Here is a 19,640-nt window from a genome sequence, read left to right on the forward strand (position 1 = left end):
TCTCTTTGAGGCAGAGGCTCATTTTGTGCATAAGTGTAAAGAAATATATTTTTGGAAAAATAATTCTAGTTCCAGTTAGAAGATGGTGAACTCAGAGATTTCATTTATCACTGCTCAAAGTGTTTAGAGCCATTGAAAACATTTCCCCCTAGACATTGACATGATGGACTTATTTTAATCAGCAATTACAAAAGTTGACCAAGTGCCAGGCATCAGTGAGTAGATTATTGGGCAAAAATCCGTTTTTTCCCCTTGTACACAACCTGGATGCATCCTGTCCAAGGACAGACTTAAACAGGCAAGGGAAAGTTTATTGCAAACTATTGCAGTTGGAGAGAGAGATTGGACTAAACTCTGCTGAAACAAAAGGTGGGACAGTTTATCAATTCTGGAGTGAGCTAGTGGACTGGTACTGGAGGACATTAGGAGGAGACTGGTTAATGTGATTAGGCCATCTGTGTTTGCTAATCAGCACTTATTGAAGTTAGACTCTTGCCCTCCCACAGAGAATGCGGTACTATCTTTCTTGATGATTACATTTCGAAAAATGGCTCCCATGTCCGTGAGAAAGACATTCCTGGGTTGTAAATCTGGCAAGATTACTAGAAGAAGATTTACGTGTCAAAGGGGTGAAAAAAGAATTTGCATGTTTTTTAGAGTAAATGTTCTAAATAAGGGGAGGTCAAGGGCCTATAAGTCAGGAAGAAACCTGTCTAAAGTTTTATTAAGCTGAAAGGAATGTTAAGGCTGTCTTGGTCAATCTAAACCTTGAACACAGGTACAGATGTTTACCAACTCTAGAAAAAAGCCTACAAGTACGACCAGCTCCTTTACCTTTAATTTCCCATCCTCCCTAATCTGATTTAGGTATTTCACTTGTGTTGTCACAGGCTTACCAATATCACAGAATTTATCGGGTCAAATTGCAATTTTTTGTCTGTTTACTACTCTTGACACTAGACTGTAAGGTACCTGAGAACAGGGATCCTGTTTACATTTGTAACCATAGGACCTACTGTAATTCCCCTTACCTCAATTAATGCCTGCTAAAATAAACTGAATTCTATAAAATTAACAGAAAAGTAACTGAGATAGGAAATAAGAATGTGGGAATTACAAAAAAATTAAGAGCCTTTAGTTTAGTAAAATGAAGATGGTAAGGGAATATGATCAGAAGCCATATATTCCTAGAAGGTATGAAATTTTCTAGTAAATCCTAGAAAACTAGAAGTTGGCCACAGCCAGTGGAGATAGGAAAGAGGGCTCACATTTAATGTACACTATATGGTAGACACTATGTTAGCATATCAAATTGAATCGTTTATCTGTGAAGAAAGCACTGCAAACCCTATTTTATAAGTAAGAAAACTGATTCCTGGATTGGCCATATACCACCTACAGAACAGTGAACCAAGATTTAAACACTCACCTTTATGGCCCCAAGTCATAAAGCTATTAAACTTGGCTGCCTTAAACATAAATTATAATAGTTTAAGTTTAGGAGAGAAAAATGATCAATACTTTTAACTTTGCATATGAGATGATATCCCTAAGAAGGGATCACCCTCAAAATATAAATAGAATCAATAAGTATCAGATGTATCTTTAAATACTAGAGACAAGCAAGGTTGTAAAGAAAACTGGTGATGTTTGGGGGTACCTTCCAAAACTTTTGAAGGTGGTGTCACCACAAGGAGACTCTGTCTCTTGGTAGCACCATCAGCTCTGCTTCTGGATTGGATGGATATTGAGATGACATTAGAAGTGCTCTTCTCTTAGAGTTAGGACATTCTCTGATTCTTTAGTAAAGAAATACCTTTGATTCTTTGCTTTATCACCAAAAAAGATTGTTTAAAGGAACAACCTTTTTGTTTTTCCAGATACACACTGGGAATGCTATTTACCAACTCTCACTACATGCTAGAGGTTTGATGGTAGTCCCCTTATATATCCCAGTATACCGTACAGAAAATATTAAGGCTACTGGCATCAGTGCCATATGGTTAAATAAGCTATTTAAAGGAGGATATTCCTGAACTGGAGAGGGATGTCTGGGACAAGAACAAGCAGGATGGAGAGGATTTAATCAACAATTTAGTTTTATCTGGAAGCCTGATAAAATTCAAATACCCATGTCTCGCTTACATGGGACTTATTTTTCAACATAATATGGCTTGACAATTTTTCTTAAGAATTTGGGATGAGAAGGAAAAACATAATAATTTAATCTAGTCAATAAAAGGAATATTGATGTTCCTCTTATTTCTTTGAAATCCTTTGCTAAATTTCTTGACTTGTCACCTGACTGACTTTTACCCTTTTCTAGAAAAAAAGCATAACAGGAGGAAGTAAGAGCTAGTGCTTTTTAGTGTACTCTTGGCATTCTTCCAACTCTTCTGGAAAACATCATTCTATCACTTATATTCCTGTACAACTGTAAGTTGAAATGAAGAACCCTCTTACCCAGCCTCTTACACAAAAGTATCACGATATTCTTTAAAAGACCCTATCCAAACAGACACATTTTAAATAATTATTAGTTCACCATCATGACCCAACAAGACTGCAAGGTTGCTTAGCAACAGAATCAGGCACTCTTAACAGGAACATGCATGGGAACAATGGTGAAAAGTGATGGAGATCTTACAAAGGCAAATTCTTTGAATTAAATCTTTGTGAAACGACATCATAGGGAAAATGAGTTTTTTAACCTAAGAATTGTTTCCTGAGATTGATACATTATTTCACAGCTAAACATCAACCACTTTCCATAGGATGGATAGAACAATGGAACTTTTAGTCTTTACATAATTTAGGGCACTTACAAAACATTATTTATCAGTGTTAGCTTGAAAATGAATAATATTTCTGTGTCGTTCCATTATCTTTAAAACTGTATAGATATATAAAGAAAGGAAGTTACTTACAAAAATAAATACTGCAAATGTATTTGATTAACGATGTTCTATTTTTATGTCGTACATAAGTAGACTATAAAAATTGTATTCTTTTAAATTTGAACAAGATATAAGTGTATATATATATATATATATATATATATATGTATACATACATACACACAAACATGCATTATCTATCTAATTCCCATTTCCAGTGGAAAAAAAAAGAAAAGAAAAGAAAAAGCCTGCAAAGCATTGTCTCTTTGGGACTCCTAGATTGACTAATTTTTGGCTGAATGGGCTGATTTTATACAACAATACCTGTAAAGGCACTAACTTCCTTCTATTAGTAAATGGAAGAAAATCCAGTACATTTGGGCTCTGTTGATGCAATATGTAAACACCCAGCAAGTTCAAAGAGTAAGCTCAACATCCTGGCAGAAGACCTCAACTTTGAGCCTAGTCCCATCTCTGGCTTGGACAATTCACTTAACCACCATAGACCTCATATTCCTCATCTCTAAAAGGAGGCCTCCAAGATTATTTTCAGCTCTAAAATTCCTAAAGTTCATGTCCATCAACTCTTAAGTAGCATCATTCTTTTTTCTCACAGAAGAATTGTTTGTTTTACTGCATTGGTTATTTGACTACTGTCTTTATGTAAATACTAGAAGTAGCAGGCTTGTTCGCCAATACATTCAAGTATCAGGCAGAAGATTTTCAATACTGGGTTTTTGTTTGTTTCTTTCTTTCTTCGTGGCTGATTGCATGTTGCAGAGGTGATTTTTAGTTTCTGGAAGTTAAAAACATGCAGGTGTAGATATAATATGCTGCAGCCATTTATATCAGCAGCCATAATGTTTTAAAACAACTGGCTTTTTTGCATAGTCTTTAGAAGAGGGTTAGATGAGCACTTCTGTTTTCCTTTCCTTGAGAAGTTTTATAACAACACCGAAAGGTCATCTTTAAAATGTCAGACAAGATTAACAACAAAATCTTGGAAGACAGCCAGTCCACCAAGGAAACAAACCCAAAGGACTCTTTACAGATGCAGATTTTAAATAAGCAACAGAACCTGAGAGTGGGGTGAGGGCAGGGGAGAGAAATACTTTGTAGCAAAGAAATACATTCAAGAGATGCCTCATGGCCTTGAACTGTTGGAAAGGAGTAGCAGTAAACAAACCTGGCCCCCAGCAATTGCTAAAGGGCACATTCATTAGGAAGTTGGAAGCAAGAAGTCTAAGATCATGAGTCAGAGAAGCAGAATCATGAGCCACACCCACACTGGGTTCTATATGCTATTGTTAAAACCAAGAGAAGTTGATGTAAATATTTTAATTGCAAGGAATTTGAAAAAGTGGTTTTTAATCTCACTAGTTGATGCCAGGCCAGGTTTTTGATTATACAACTGAGGATGTAGCTCTATAGTCCTGACAGCTGAGTAGTAGAGAAGATGCAGTTTTCTTCCCACAAAAATACCACTTCTACTAACAATTCTAAAGGGAGAGAAAGCCTTTAACAGAGAACACATTAAAGGAGAGTCACAGTTATTTAAAACCAGAAACTTAAATATTGATGGAAGAAGCAAGTAGGTTTAGGAAGAGAGCAAGCTACAGAAATTGATAAAAGCTTTGCACTTTTAGTTGAAATTTTTAAAATTATAAACAAAAATGGAGAATTCTCTGCAATTTGTATTTTATCCAGTATTCAACTAAGTGGCCTATTAGTTTAGTAGGATGAAAAGTATCTTGCTGGCAAATGTGGAAACTAATACTGAAACAAAAATAGAAGGCAGAGACATATTTTTGTAGCAAAGGATTTCACCAGCTTTGTCAAGGTTGACACAAGAATCATATTATAGTTATACTTAATATAAATGTTAGATTATGTAATACATAAATGTATATTCAGTAGAAATAGTCAATAAATTGTACATAATGTACTACAGTAGTAAATGTTAGGTTCTTTTCAATGAATACTTTATAGTGTTTTTGCGATCTTTATAAAGAGCCTAGTTTTTAAATAAATACTATTTCAAATTTGGGGAATGAGAAGTTTAAAATAAGATGAACCAGATTTCTACAATCCATTTTCTGATGCTCAAAGTGGGCAGACTACAAAATGGAGCATGGCTGAGGCCATGTGGTAATCTGTGTGTTCCTTGCACTGTTTGAATTATATTATACATCCGTAATATGCAGGGGCACAAATCACTCATAGGTTCTGCTTTTTAGGCAAACTTTTACACACGAATAACAACTAATTAGAATAAACCTTAGCAAAACCGTGATGTTTGCTTGTTTCATCAAGCTCCACTTTCTGAGTTTCCCCTGTGAGTCTATTTATTGCTCTGTCTTCTCTATTCCCTGATACCCTCTGCAGAACACTTATGCCCTCAAGTTCTCTTCCCTCTTGCACATCATCAAAACTTGCTTTTGGATCATTCAGGCTGAGGTAAAAATGACTACGATCTTAAAGCACAACCAGTATTTGAATTTTAATGGGAAAAAAAGATTTAAGCTAAAGGGATGAGATTCCGAGATAAAGGGATGAGAGTTGAGTGCCAACCATCAGTTAGTAGATGAGAAGACATTTTTAGGCATCAAAACTTTTCTGCATCTCTAGTCATAATACTAATTCTGCAAGCTATATAGTTGGAGAGATGCAATCATATGAAAGGCTCAAGATATCAGAAAATAGAAACCAAAACTATTTCCTCTTAGTTCATAAATAGGGTGTAGGTTTACTAAAGAGGACATTAAAATTACTCCCTGTTTCCTGAACCCAATCCAACCAGCAAGGGAAAGGAGTTGAATAATGTGGCATTTGAGTTGGTTAATGGCAGGGAGAATTCAGAGTGGAATTACAGATGTAAAATGGATATGAGGATGTTATTTGTGTGTATGTGTCCGTTGTGTATGTGTATAGAAGCCACCTCTGTCATCTAGGAAAAGACATTTAAATCTTCCAGGGTTATAAATTCACTGAGAAGAAACGATAAACTTCAGCATCATTTTGTTGCTCAATTGGGTCCTATTTGAGGGATGAATCAATAACAATGATTTCCTTGAATGGTCTCTCAAGGCTATTGTTTTTTGTTTTTTTTTTTGTGGTACGTGGGCCTCTCACTGTTGTGGCCTCTCCCGTTGTGGAACACAGGCTCCGGATGCACAGGCTCAGTGGCCATGGCTCACGGGCCTAGCCGCTCTGCGGCATGTGGGATCTTCCCGGACCGGGGCACGAACCCGTGTCCCCTGCATCGGCAGGCGGACTCTCAACCACTGCGCCACCAGGGAAGCCCAAGGCTATTGTTTTTTTATGGCCCTGGTATGCAAGGGGGTTGTTCTGAAAGGACACAAACAGGTAATTCCCTCTTTCAAGAATTTTGGTCGTAGTAGTTGAGCAAAAACTACAGTATGATAGAAAGCAGTTCGTTTTCTTTGTCTCATATACAGAGTTAAAATTAAAAAGTGAAAAGACCCTACGTTTTATCATTTTATATTCAACACTTATCTACATAAGTGTTAAAACAAATTGATCTTACTACCCATTATGATTATTAAGGTACCAAAAAAATTCACTTTGAAAACGATTCCTGAATATGGATACATTTTGTATTCAGAATCACATGGAAAAAGAAGCCTCTTAATTTACATGGGCCAGTGTCCCATAGTTATTGATCATTATTCATGGGAAATAAATTAATTTTCTAACATTCCATCATTTGCTATTTTTTTTTAACAAAAGAGGGATTTTATTGTTCAGCACAGGGAAATATAGCCATCATTTTATAATAATTAAATGTAGTATAATCTATAAAAATATTGAATCACTATGTTGTACACCTGAAACTAATATAATATCGTAAATCATTTATACATCAATAAAAAGAGGTATTTTAGTTTTCTTATCAGCTGTTCTGTTCTTTGTTAAGAAGTGAGGAAAAAAACACTTACTGATTCTAAGGAAGTCAGACCCTTGATTTGCCTGATGATTATGAATATGAAAAAAGTGTTCTCCAGACCTAGTTGAGAATGGACTGTCGCCTCCCCCAGACAGAGAGGAGGAAAAGTGCTTTCCTCCACTCAGGTTTGTAACTCAGGGAGGAGGCGAACCAGGCGGGTGGTGGAAGGACAGCCTGAAATGTGTGCGCTGCCTGGTTTCGTGATAGGTGACCGTCTGGAGATTTTGGTTTTTTTTTTTTTTTTTTTTTTTTTAATTTATTTTTTTTTTGGTGGTACGCGGGCCTCTCACTGTTGTGGCCTCTCCCGTTGCGGAGCACAGGCTCTAGACGCGCAGGCTCAGCAGCCATGGCTCACGGGCCTGGCCGCTGTGCAGTATGTGGGATCTTCCCGGACCGGGGCATGAACTCGTGTCCCCTGCATCGGCAGGCAGACTCTCAACCACTGCGCCACCAGGGAAGCCCCGGAGATTTTGAAAGCGGCCTGAGCCCAGTTCTGACTATGATCTTTCGCCGGCGAAGCAGGACCAGAAGCCCTTGGACTGTTTGCAGCAATTGTTACCAGCTTCCCAGGCCTCGCAGCTGACATGGTCAAGCTCCCCTCCAGAGACCACCCAGTCCCGCCCGATGCCACCGGAAGCGCGGAGACTTATTGTCAATAAGAACGCGGGCGAGACCCTCCTACAGCAGGCCTCCCGGCTTGGCTACGAGGTGAGCATCCTTGTGGGTGCCCTGGATCAGGATCCGCTGGCTTCTGCTCCTTGGGTGGGGGACACACTGGCTGTGGATGGGGGGCGTGTCTCAGAGCCCAGCCCCCTCCACGTGGCGGGCTGGGCTGGGTGTTCCAGCAGGGTGTTTGCATTGGCTCCCGCTCACACTGCAGGCTCTTTGGTGGCTTGTTCAGTCGTGGTGTGAAAAGAAAGGCAGGCCTCTCTGATGTTCCCTTCCCGTTCAGGCAGGTAGGCTGCTTCGGCCAGTCTGGCTCACTTATCTCTGATATAAAATCTGACCTAACCCAGGGCTTGGCGACCAGGGGAATTTTAATGAGCCCTTTTGGAATCTGAATAGCAAGAAAGAGAGTAGGAGAGTAGTTATTAGCTCTACTAACTTGTGCTGTTTGGGGCAGAGTGTTGCCCCTGTGGGGTAGCGGGTGGGTAGTGTCTGTGCAGAGTAGGGGTGGGAGTGGGGCAGACCTGAGTCTCTTTCTGAGAGGGCACGGGAGCCGAGGGCTGATGGGCGGGGAGCAGGGGTTGAGCCTTGCACAAAACTCCCTGTCCACACTGCTGTATCCCAACCCAGCACGGCTGATGACAGTGATGGCCTCTATTGCTAGAGCAACATAGAAAGATAGCTGATATCTGCCTAAGCCCGTGTGATCTGTAGTAACTCCTTTCACCCTGTTAACATCTTCACTTGGGAGTAACGCGTACTAGCCCACTCTCGGATGAGGAAACTGAGCCTCAGAGGGGTTAGCTGATACCCGTACAGGTAGCAATCCAGCAGTGCTCCACAGCCCACCACGCTCCTCAGCAAGACTGGCTCACACTGGAATTGCCCTTTTGACAGTTCAAAACCTCTGTAAGACAGATGACTCTCTCTGCCCTGTGCAGTTCCCCCACCATACTTGTCAGTAGCAATTGTGATGTAATAGCCCACAGGGCAAAGGCATTTTTCTGTGCTGGCATCAGCCCTCTGGGAGTTGAATGGTGACAGTAAAACGCGGTGCAGCAGGCTGAGCGTGGAGGTGTGGCTGAGCACTGGGGTGGCAGGACCCAGGCTGGCCCGGAGCCCTGGCGCCCACACCCTCAGCCAGCTCTGTGCCCCTGTCCCCCGTCTCCCGTCGTGTCCCCCCACCCCGGTCCATAGTGCCGTGAGCCCTTGGAAGTGTGCCTGCCTTGGCCCTAAGGCATGACTCTGGGTGGGAAGTTGGAAGCACTAGGGCTATGCTTAGTTTGGGGGTGTTTTTTGTTGTTGTTGTGGGTTGAATGTGCTGTTGTTTATATCTACACGTCTCTTGGAGACCTCTCCATTAGCTAGAGAGCACTTTCTGGTAGTTAGCGCAGTTACTTGCAGGTGAAGTCCAAGGAGCACCCAGTTGGTTTCCCAAGAGCTGAGAGCGGGCGCCTAGGAGGACAGAGCAGATGTTGCACATAGTGTTGAGCTAGAGACCCCCGTGGTTGAGAAAATAGTCTCCTTGCTTCCAGCAAACGCTGGAGTTGGGGGGGAGACTCCTAACCCCAACTTTTGGGTTAGGGTTGAGAAAGTAGACTCCCGCTTCCAGCAAATGCTGGAGATGGGGGGGCGGAGTGCTGCTGCACCCGCCGTGGAGGGCGGGGCTCCGAGCCCCACCTGTGAACTTGGCATCATTTCCAGCAGTCTCCCTTTGGGACCAGAGACGTCAAAAGACCCTCGTTGGTCCTCTAAGACAGTTTCCATTTTGGTTTGGTGGCTCTGTGGCCTGGACCAACGGGCACTTGATCCATACTTTTTTAGGCTACCTGGCCTTTGATTGCACAGGAAGCCTTGGGAATGTTTATGGTGGGATTTGTTTTTTTCTTCAAATGTAAATTTCAATATGTAGATTCCACAGATCACCAGTGTTGATGCTGAACATTGTGACAAGTAGATGAACGCTTTCAACTTTGAATCCAACTTTCTGGGATTTCTCTGGGCAGAATTTTAAATGTTGGGATGATGGCCCAGTTGGGAGATGTGGCAGCTTCAACCTTTTCAAATTGAAGGACAGTTTGCTTAAGCAGATAAGGGTGTGGTTTGGGAGGGTTTTCCTGAAGTTTTGTCTTCAGCATTCTTGGTTATTTTCTTCTGCTTAGCCAAAGATACCATGTGCAGTATAACGGCTGTCTGAGCTTTATGTCATGATAATGTGGTTCTGGAAGTTTAGAAACACACTCTGGCTTCAGATCTGCGTTAAATAGATCACTTGTGTGGCCAAAGACCTCAAACCTTTCCCTCCTGGGAAAAAGGCTTCTATTTCTTAGGCTGAAACGCCAGTGTGCAACCACATGCTTGTGCCTTTAGCGGTGATGGTTAAATTTTCTATGAACTGAATAAGTCATGTTTTTTAAAAAGTTAATGAGGCATTTAATTAACTCACAACGTCTGGCTTATGGCCTTTATGGTTACATTTTGCGGGTAATGGCATTCGGTTTATAGCCGCTGAACAGAGAGCTGTCCGACAAAAGCAGTTTGACTTTGCTCGGGAATGGCTGGGCTGCCCTTCAGACACTCCCGTTTATTTCTAGCGGAGAAAATAAACCAAGGAATGTGTTGCGTCGACAGACTCGTCCCGCCTCTTCACCTTTCAGTTAGAGAAAGTGCTGGTGGCGACGGTTGCCATCCATTTAGAGGCCATCACCCTCCTAGCTAGGAGAGTGTAGTTAGCCCACTTGACCCCCAACAGAGAAGGCCTGTGGGGTGCTCGTCACAGCTGGATTGCATCCCTCTAACTGGGGCCCTTTTGGGCCTTTTGAATCTTCCCAGCTGACCAGGTACCAAAGACCTGAGTTATAGGTCTAGTACTTCATGTTAATTGAACTTGGGGTTTAATATCTCTGGGCCTCAGTTTCCAAGTGTTGAATGAGGATAGTACTACCTTCCTTTCCTGCTATCTCCTGGGTTCCTGTGGGTGACAGAAGATGTCCTCATCTGGGGAAATGAGAAGCACTGTGTAAATAGTGGTATCAACGTGGTTGAGTTAGGACAGCCCGTGGCAAAAAGTCTGACCTGGCCGTGGGGCTACTGCTGCCTTTGCTGCCATCTTCCAGGAGAAGAGAGTTGACTTACCCACCAGCTTGGACGGCCTTTCATTTCTAGGTACCCTTCAATCTGCCCTAGTAGTGATGAAGGTTTCCAGGTGAAGGCCATGATTGTCACAGCAAATAAACCCTGGGTTGAGTAAATTGATGTGTGCACAGCAGTTGGTGGCGTTCAGAACTGATCCCAGAGCCACGTGACAGGGCCTCTCCCTGGCTGGGGCACACAACTCATTAGCTTGCAGCCGTCCACTCAAGTCTGGCTAGTGAGGGCCTGCTAAAAGAGCAGCAGCTTCATGCGGTATCCTGGATACCAGGGCTCGGGGCAGGTGGCCTGGGAGCCCAGAGGATTGTGGGCTTTCTGGCAGGTTGGGATGTAAACGGAGAAACGCATTCGTGGGCGTGCCTTTTCTCTTCCTCCTCTTGTTTTGGAAGGGAGCTGCTGCAGTGACCTGAAGTAACAGGGCACCGATGGCCAGGTTTACCAGCATGCCCCATTGGTTTCACGTGGTAAGCAAATGGAACATTCTAGTTTGCTCCCAAGTGAGTGGTCACCTTTGATTGGCGTGTCCTCCAAAGGGCATAAAAGGTTTTACAGAACCCATCTCGCACTTATGGGCGGCTAGAATGACCCCCGTTTTAGGTTTAACAGATGAGTTACCTGAGAGATGTCACAAGGAGGCCTGTTCTGACCCCATCCCATCCCCCCTTACCCTGCAGACCAGGTGTTGGGCCACATGCATGTTCTGCCTACTCCCAGCTCTCAGAACCTGACGGCTCTCTGCTGGGCACGACTTACCCAGTATAAACAGTGTAACGTGTTTTCTGGTGGCATATGCTTTCGATGTGTCTGAAAACTTTCTTAAGGTAATAAAACATTGAATAAGTTCCTGCTCTGCTTACTGGGAGTGGTTCATATTAATATTTTAACAAGCCAAAAAATAAGGTTAATAACAGTGATGCTAATGCACAGTGTTGACACAGAACATCTCCGGGGTGGGGGGTGGGGCGGTGAACGTTTTATTTGATTCTTGAAATGTGGAGGTTGCAGCCTGTGGTGTATCAGGTTCCTGTCATTAACTTGAGTAAATATGAAAATTTTAGACTGATTCTGCCCCGAGAGGGTGGAGTGAGGCAAAATAGAGGGTGGGGTTATTGGAGGCATTTTGTGTCATTCCTCGAGGATGGAGGGAGAGAGCTTCTCTTTAAGTCTTCTTAACATACAGACAAGAGCATCTGAGGCCCAGGTTCTGATTGGGGATCTTAACAGGGGGCGCGAGGATGTAGCTGACCTGGGTGTCCCTGCTTCTCTAAGCTGGGGAATGTTCTCTGGCTGATTTAAGCTCTCTTTTTTTTTTTTTGTTTTTTTTTTGTTTGTTTGTTTGTTTTTGTTTTGTTTTGTTTTTTTGCCTTGTTTTTTTTTTTTTTGCACCCTTTAGGTGCAAGGTTAGGTTGTTTATTCGAGATGTTTCCTGTTTCTTAAGGTGGGATTGTATTGCTATAAACTTCCCTCTTAGAACTGCTTTTGCTGCATCCCATAGGTTTTGGGTCGTCGTGTCTCCATTGTCATTTGTTTCTAGGTATTTTTTAATTTCCTCTTTGATTTCTTCGGTTATCACTTCGTTATTAAGTAGTGTATTGTTTAGCCTCCATGTGTTTGTATTTTTTACAGCTCTTTTCCTGTAATTGATATCTAGTCTCATAGCATTGTGGTCAGAAAAGATACTTGATACAATTTCAATTTTCTTAAATTTACCAAGGCTTGATTTGTGACCGAAGATATGATCTATCCTGGAGAATGTTTCATGAGCACTTGAGAAAAATGTGTATTCTGTTGTTTTTGGATGGAATGTCCTATAAATATCAATTAAGTCCATCTTGTTTAATGTATCATTTAAAGCTTGTGTTTCCTTATTTATTTTCATTTTGGATGATCTGTCCATTGGTGAAAGTGGGGTGTTAAAGTCCCCTACTATGATTGTGTTACTGTCGATTTCTCCTTTTATGGCTGTTAGTATTTGCCTTATGTATTGAGGTGCTCCTATGTTGGGTGCATAAATATTTACAATTGTTATATCTTCTTCTTGGATCGATCCCTTGATCATTATGTAGTGTCCTTCTTTGTCTCTTCTAGTAGTCTTTATTTTAAAGTCTATTTTGTCTGATATGAGACTTGCTACTCCAGCTTTCTTTTGGTTTCCATTTGCATGGAATATCTGTTTCCATCCCCTTACTTTCAGTCTGTATGTGTCTCTAGGTCTGAAGTGGGTCTCTTGTAGACAGCATATATATGGGTCTTGTTTTTGTATCCATTCAGCCAATCTGTGTGTCTTTTGGTGGGAGCATTTAGTCCATTTACATTTAAGGTAATTATCGATATGTATGTTCCTATTCCCATTTCCTTAATTGTTTTGGGTTCGTTATTGTAGGTCTTTTCCTTCTGTTGTGTTTCTTGCCTAGAGAAGTTCCTTTAGCATTTGTTGTAAAGCTGGTTTGGTGGTGGTGAACTCTCTCAGCTTTTGCTTGTCTGTAAACGTTTTAATTTCTCCATCAAATCTGAATGAGATCCTTGCTGGGTAGAGTAATCTTGGTTGCAGGTTTTTCTCCTTCATCACTTTAATTATGTCCTGCCACTCCCTTCTGGCTTGTAGGGTTTCTGCTGAGAGATCAGCTGTTATCCTGACGGGGATTCCCTTGTGTGTTATTTGTTGTTTTTGCCTTGCTGCTTTTAATATGATTTCTTTGTGTTTAATTTTTGACAGTTTGATTAATATGTGTCTTGGCGTATTTCTCCTTGGATTTATTCTGTATGGGACTCTCTGTGCCTCCTGGACTTGATTAACTATTTCCTTTCCCATATTAGGGAAGTTTTCAACTATAATCTCTTCAAATATTTTCTCAGTCCCTTTCTTTTTCTCTTCTTCTTCTGGAACCCCTATAATTCGAATGTTGGTGCGTTTAATGTTGTCCCAGAGGTCTCTGAGACTGTCCTCTGTTCTTTTCATTCTTTTTTCTTTATTTTGCTCTGCAGCAGTTATTTCCACTATTTTATCTTCCACCTCACTTATCCGTTCTTCTGCCTCAGTTATTCTGCTATTGATCCCATCTAGAGTATTTTTTATTTCATGTATTGTGTTTTTAATCGATGCTTGATTCATCTTTAGTTCTTCTAGGTCCTTGTTAACTGTTTCTTGCATTTTGTCTATTCTATTTCCAAGATTTTGGATCTGGGAAATAGAATCTTGGATCATCTTTACCATCATTATTCTGAATTCTTTTTCAGGTAGACTGCCTATTACCTCTTCATTTGTTAGGTCTGGTGGGTTTTTATCTTGCTCCTTCTCCTGCTGTGTGTTTTTCTGTCTTCTCATTTTGCTTATGTTACTGTGTTTGGGGTCTCCTTTTTGCAGGCTGCAGGTTCGTAGTTCCCGTTGTTTTTGGTGTCTGTCCCCAGTGGCTAAGGTTGGTTTAGTGGGTTGTGTAGGCTTCCTGGTGGAGGGGACTAGTGCCTGTGTTCTGGTGGATGAGGCTGGATCTTGTCTTTCTGGTGGGCAGGTCCACGTCTGGTGGTGTGTTTTGGGGTGTCTGCGGACTTTTTATGATTTTAGGCCACCTCTCTGCTAATGGGTGGCGTTGTGTTCCTGTCTTGCTAGCTGTTTGGCATAGGGTGTCCAGCACTGTAGCTTGCTGGTCGTTGAGTGAAGCTGGGTGCTGGTGTTGAGATGGAGATCTCTGGAAGATTTTCGCCGTTTGATATTATGTGGAGCTGGGAGGTCTCTTGTGGACCAGTGTCCTGAAGTTGGCTCTCCCACCTCAGAGGCACAGCACTGACTCCTGGCTCCTCAATTTGCGATGATGTGTTGTCTATTCATGTATTCCACAGATGCAGGGTACATCAAGTTGATTGTGGAGCTTTAATCCGCTGCTTCTGAGGCTGCTGGGAGAGGTTTCCCTTTCTCTTCTTTGTTCTCACAGCTCCTGGGTCTCAGCTTTGGATTTGGCTCCGCCTCTGCGTGTAGGTCGCCGGAGGGCGTCTGTTCTTCGCTTAGACAGGACAGGGTTAAAGGAGCAGCCTCTTTGGGGACTCTGGCTCACTCAGGCCGGGCGGGAGAGAGGGGCACAGAGTGCGGGGCGAGCCTGCAGCGGCAGAGTTCGGCGTGACGTTGCACCAGCCCGAGGCGCGCCGTGCGTTCTCCTAGGGAAGCCGTCTCTGGATCCCGGGACCCCAGCAGTGGCGGGCTGCACAGGCTCCCGGAAGGGCGGCGTGGACAGTGTCCTGCGCTCGCACACAGGCTTCTTGGTGGCGGCAGCAGCAGCCCCAGCGTCCCACGCCCGTCACTGGGCTCCGCGCTTTCAGTCGTGACTCGCGCCCGTCTGTGGAGCCCCTTTAAGCAGCGCTCTTAATCCCCTCTCCTCGCGCACCAGGAAACCAAGAGGGAAGAAAAAGTCTCTTGCCTCTTCGGCAGCTCCAGAGTTTTCCCGGACTCCCTGCCGGCTAGCTGTGGCACATTAGCCCCCTTCAGGCTGAGTTCTCGCCGCCAGCCCCAGTCCTCTCTCTGCGCTCTGACCGAAGCCCGAGCCTCAGCTTCCAGCGCCGCCTGCCCTGGCGGGCGAGCAGACAAGCCTCTCGGGCTGGTGAGTGCCGCTCGGCACCGATCCTCTGTGCGGGAATCTCTCCGCTTTGCCCTACCCAGGTATGTGGGGAGTTTCTTGCCTTTTGGGAGGTCTGGGGTCTTCTGCCAGCATTCAGTAGGTGTTCTGTAGGAGTTGTTCCACGTGTAGCTGTATTTCTGGTGTATCCGTGGGGAGGAAGGTGATCTCCGCGTCTTACTCTTCCGCCATCTTCCTCCGGGTCCAAAAGATAGGTTTTTTAAACGTGGTATTGAGATAAGTGGATAGCATTACATCTCCAGCATCTAGTCTAGTAGGTGTTCAATAATTCTGTGATGAATGACTGAAGAAACATATGGTAAGTCCAGAGCCCAGACTTCTGGTTCCACTGGTGCTGCCTTGTGTGACCTTGGACAGAGAATTACATTTCCACTGAGTCTCAGATACCACGTAGGAAGAGGGTCTCCAACAAGATGGTCACTAAGTGTTCATCCACTTTAGACTTCTAATCCCTCAGGCAGGGAGGGCCCGTGCCTTCCTCCTGGGTACTTGGGCGGTGCCGCCAGTTGTTTTGTTTTTAATCTCAGAGGTTTTCAGGGTAGTGCCAACAAATGCTAGGACTAAGAGAGGCTCATGGCAAGCATTAAAAGCCACTTTATTTTTTAAGGAGGCTTACTATGGTTATTTGTAGTCGTTCAGATCAGGTCCCCTATTCAGTCTGGTGGCCTTTCCATGCAGTCAGTTGGGCTTCCAGCAGCCAGCTGGCTGGTTGGGGTCTTAGGGAGATGCAGCTGCAAACACTATCTGCATTGTCTCTGGAAAGGGTCTGAAGTGATGCCCACCCACCAGGTTCCAGAGCTAGGAGAAGGTTGGGCCAAATTTTGTGAGGGTATGGTTTCTGCTGCACAGAAATGAGATTCCTTTAATAAAAAGGAGGGAGGCTATTTTCCACTTAACCTTCATTCGTTCATTCAACAAACATGCCCACTATGCACCACTCGTTGCCAGGTGCCATGCTGGGCACAAGGAGGGAGATAGTGAGCAAAAGCCGCATGGTGCCCATTTTTCTGGAGCTTGTCTTCTCAACATCAGCGGTACTGATTTTTTGAGCCAGGTAACTCTTTGTTTGGGAGACTGCCCTATGCATCGTGGGGTGTTTAGCAGCATCCTTGTCCTCCACCCACTAGACGCCAGCAGCAATTATGACAACCACAAATGTGTCCAGGCATTGCTAAATGTCCTGGAGGGGGTAGGGTGGCCAGAGTCACCCCCGGTTGAGAACCACTGGCCTAAAGGGAAGACAGACGAGACGGTGGCCAAAGAACGGCACAAGTGATGCATCATTTCAAAGGCAGTTGTGCTCTGAAGGGGTAGGAGCACAGTCATAAAGAAAGCAGTTCACAGAGTCAGACTGGATTTAAAACCAACTCTCTTGGCATGGACATATATACACACACACGCTACCAAAGGTAAAATAGATAGCTAGTGGGAAGCAGCTGCATCGCACAGGGAGAGCAGGTCGTTGCTGTGTGTCTACCTAGAGGGGTGAGATAGGGAGGGTGGGAGGGAGACGCAAGAGGCAGGGGATATGGGGATATATGGATACGTATAGCTGATTCACTTTTTTTTTTTTTTTTTTGCAGTATGCGGGCCTCTCACTGTTGTGGCCTCTCCCGCTGCAGAGCACAGGCTCTGGACGCGCAGGCTCAGCAGCCATGGCTCACGGGCCCAGCCGCTCCGCAGCATGTGGGATCCTCCCGGACCGGGGCACGAACCCGTGTCCCCTGCATCGGCAGGCGGACTCTCAACCACTGCGCCACCAGGGAAGCCCTGATTCACTTTTTGATACAGCAGAAACTAACACACCATTGTAAAGCAATTATACTCCAATAAAGATGTTAAAAAAATTAACTCTCTCAAATTATTCTTTAGTAACTTTCCAGTTCTTCCATTATTGTTCGGGTTATTCTTCTGGATGTAGAAAATCATAATGGAATGCCAAGAGACTTTTTTCCTTTTTTTTATTTCAGCCTCAAAATGGCCTTTCCAGCCCAGGGTCCATCATGGCCACTGAGAAGTTATGGAAAACGGATGTGGCTGAGGCTTTAGATCTTAATGAAAAGCTGGTAGGTATACCCAGCATCAGTCCCCTCCTGTCCAAACCTGCGTGCCCTGCAGATAGTTTACACATCAACCTCACATACATGTTTAGTTGTTACAGTAGCTCCACGAGACCCATCTCCTATCCCAGCATGGGCTGGAAATTGCAGAGCCCAATTCCTTGGAAGACTGGGTAGTAAGAATGAATGTTTATATCTGTTGTCATTCCCCGCCCCCCACCAGTTCTCAAAATGGCATAGTGTAAATGGATGCGGGGGAAAATGAAAGTCATACTAAAAGCCCCAAATGCACTCATTTGCAAAGCATGTGTTTCTTCTCTGCAACTGCAGAAAATGAATGAAACAGAATTAGACGTTTGCCTCCTCAAAGTGGCCACCAGCGGTCTTGGGCCAGGCCTCTTACCTGTGAAACGCTTTCTCGTAGTACTTGGATATAAGCAAAACCCTCGGGACTATGATGAACATCAAAGGTATGTCAGGTCACGTGTCCATGAAACACCTCTCCCCAAAAGAGAGGGAGAGAGTCCACCAGCTTCGACAAAGAGACCTCTACCTGGTGTTTGATAAGATCACCCTACTCAAGAACCAGCTGCAGAGGAAAGAAGAGCTTTTGAGACGATACGAGAAGGACATTGAACAGCTCAAGTATGGCCCGTGTCCCTGGCAAAAGGCCCAGGCCTCCATTCTCCAGGCTAAACCTCGGGGCAGCTGCAGACCCGTAGGGACCAGGACAAGAGGACAGAGGCCTGGGTGTGGAGGGGGGAGGCGGGATGGTGACTCAGGGCCTGATGGACCCAAGTCTCTGGGCAAGAAAGCAGCAGTTAAAGTACCCTACTGTTAAGGAATAAGGTGCACCTTTTATAAATGTGTCTGATGTTTCACCATGTGTGTGCTTTTCATAATTCCATCCTATTTTCAGTGGTATCCGTTCCCCCACCCTCTCTGGGAAATTGGGAGGGGCTGGTAGCATAACCGTTGCCCCCTTCATGCTGCACGTCCACAGCCAATGGGCTATTTATTCTGCCCTCTAGTCCCCACATCTTCAGCCTTCCCCCCACTTGTAAGGAAACCGCGAAGCCAGGCATATATGGAAGTGTTCTGAGGATCTCCCAGGTCGGGAGCATTGGTGGTGAGTGAGAAAGCTGAGGAGAAAAGAGACTTTGTCTCTCCCGTGTGCTCAGGCAGAGCAAAGTGTCGGTTCAGATGTACCAGTCACAGGTGGCAAAGCTGAAGGACGACATCTCCAAAGAGGCCGAAGAAAAGGTGCTGCTGAAGGAGGCCCTGGCGCACATGGAAGAGCGGCTGCACCAGGAGAAGAGGGTCACCAGGGCGATCAGGCAGCAGAAGGTGAGAGGTCCCTGCTCGGAGCAGAGCCTCTGAGGCTGCCCCTCAGCTCCCTTTAGAAACAGCCAACTGAGGTCCCAGTGGGATCCAGGCAGCACAGAATGCCTTCGCTCATTGCAAAGGAAGGTGGCAGAATAGCTTTAGCGTTAGGCAGACTTAGGTTTAGACTCTTGTTCTGCCACTTACTGTGTGACTTCAGGCAGCTTTTTTTTTTTTTAACATCTTTATTGGAGTATAATTGCTTTACAGTGTGGTGTTCGTTTCTGCTGTATAACAAAGTGAATCAGCTATATGCATACGTATATCCTCACATCCCTCCCTCTTGTGTCTCCCTCCCACCCTCCTTATCCCACCCTTCTAGATGGTCGCAAAGCATTGAGCTGATCTCCCTGTGCCATGCGGCTGCTTCCCACTAGCTATCTATTTTATGTTTCGTAGTGTATATATGTCCATGCCACTCTCTCACTTCGTCCCAGCTTACCCTTCCCCCTCCCCATGTCCTCAAGTCCATTCTCTACATCTGTGTCTTTATTCCTGGCATGCCCCTAGGTTCATCAGAACATTTTTTTTTTTAGATTCCATATATATGTGTCAGCTTAACCTCTCTGAGACTCATAGTCTAGCTTGCCTCTATGTTTTTAAACTTTCTTTTTTTTAAGTTAATGTTTATTTTATATTGGAGTATAGTTGATTTACAGTGTTGTGTTAGTTTCAGGTGTACAGCAAAGTGATTCAGTTATACATACACATATATCTATTCTTTTTCAGATTCTTTTCCCATATAAGTTATTACAGAATATTGAGTAGAGTTCCCTGTGCTATACAGTAGGTCCTTGTTGATTACATATTTTATATATAATAGTGTGTATATGTTAATCCCAAACTCCTAATTTATCCCTCCCCACCACATTTCCACTTTGGTAACCATAAC

General features: G+C 44.0%; 2 protein-coding genes and 1 pseudogene across 5 annotated transcripts in view; all 3 read left to right on the top strand.

The window, feature by feature from the left end:
• The window catches only part of LOC308621095 (forkhead-associated domain-containing protein 1-like), a 60,624-nt gene extending 42,378 nt beyond the window's left edge, over positions 1–18,246 (top strand). Inside the window, exons 2-4 of one of the 3 annotated variants that reach the window (XM_081241271.1) lie at positions 15,060–15,328; positions 17,276–17,371; positions 17,790–18,246. In XM_081241271.1, the coding sequence (XP_081097397.1) occupies positions 17,309–17,371; positions 17,790–18,206 (480 nt within the window). In that variant the 5' untranslated portion in view covers positions 15,060–15,328; positions 17,276–17,308 and the 3' untranslated portion in view covers positions 18,207–18,246. Of the gene's footprint in view, positions 1–15,059; positions 15,329–16,888; positions 17,205–17,275; positions 17,372–17,789 lie in introns of those variants that run through there. The other 2 variants (XM_081241270.1, XR_014016396.1) reach the window with 2 other exon arrangements.
• The window catches only part of LOC308620767 (centrosomal protein of 78 kDa-like), a 418,103-nt pseudogene that overhangs the window by 213,481 nt on the left and 184,982 nt on the right, over positions 1–19,640 (top strand). The window lies entirely within an intron of this gene.
• LOC308620072 (forkhead-associated domain-containing protein 1-like) overlaps positions 1–19,640 on the top strand; it is a gene marked incomplete at its 3' end in the record, with an annotated part of 254,740 nt that overhangs the window by 115,497 nt on the left and 119,603 nt on the right. The window lies entirely within an intron of this gene.

The sequence above is a fragment of the Mesoplodon bidens genome (assembly GCF_964165515.1).
Source record: "Mesoplodon bidens genome assembly, chromosome: 7".
Taxonomy (NCBI): domain Eukaryota; kingdom Metazoa; phylum Chordata; class Mammalia; order Artiodactyla; family Ziphiidae; genus Mesoplodon; species Mesoplodon bidens.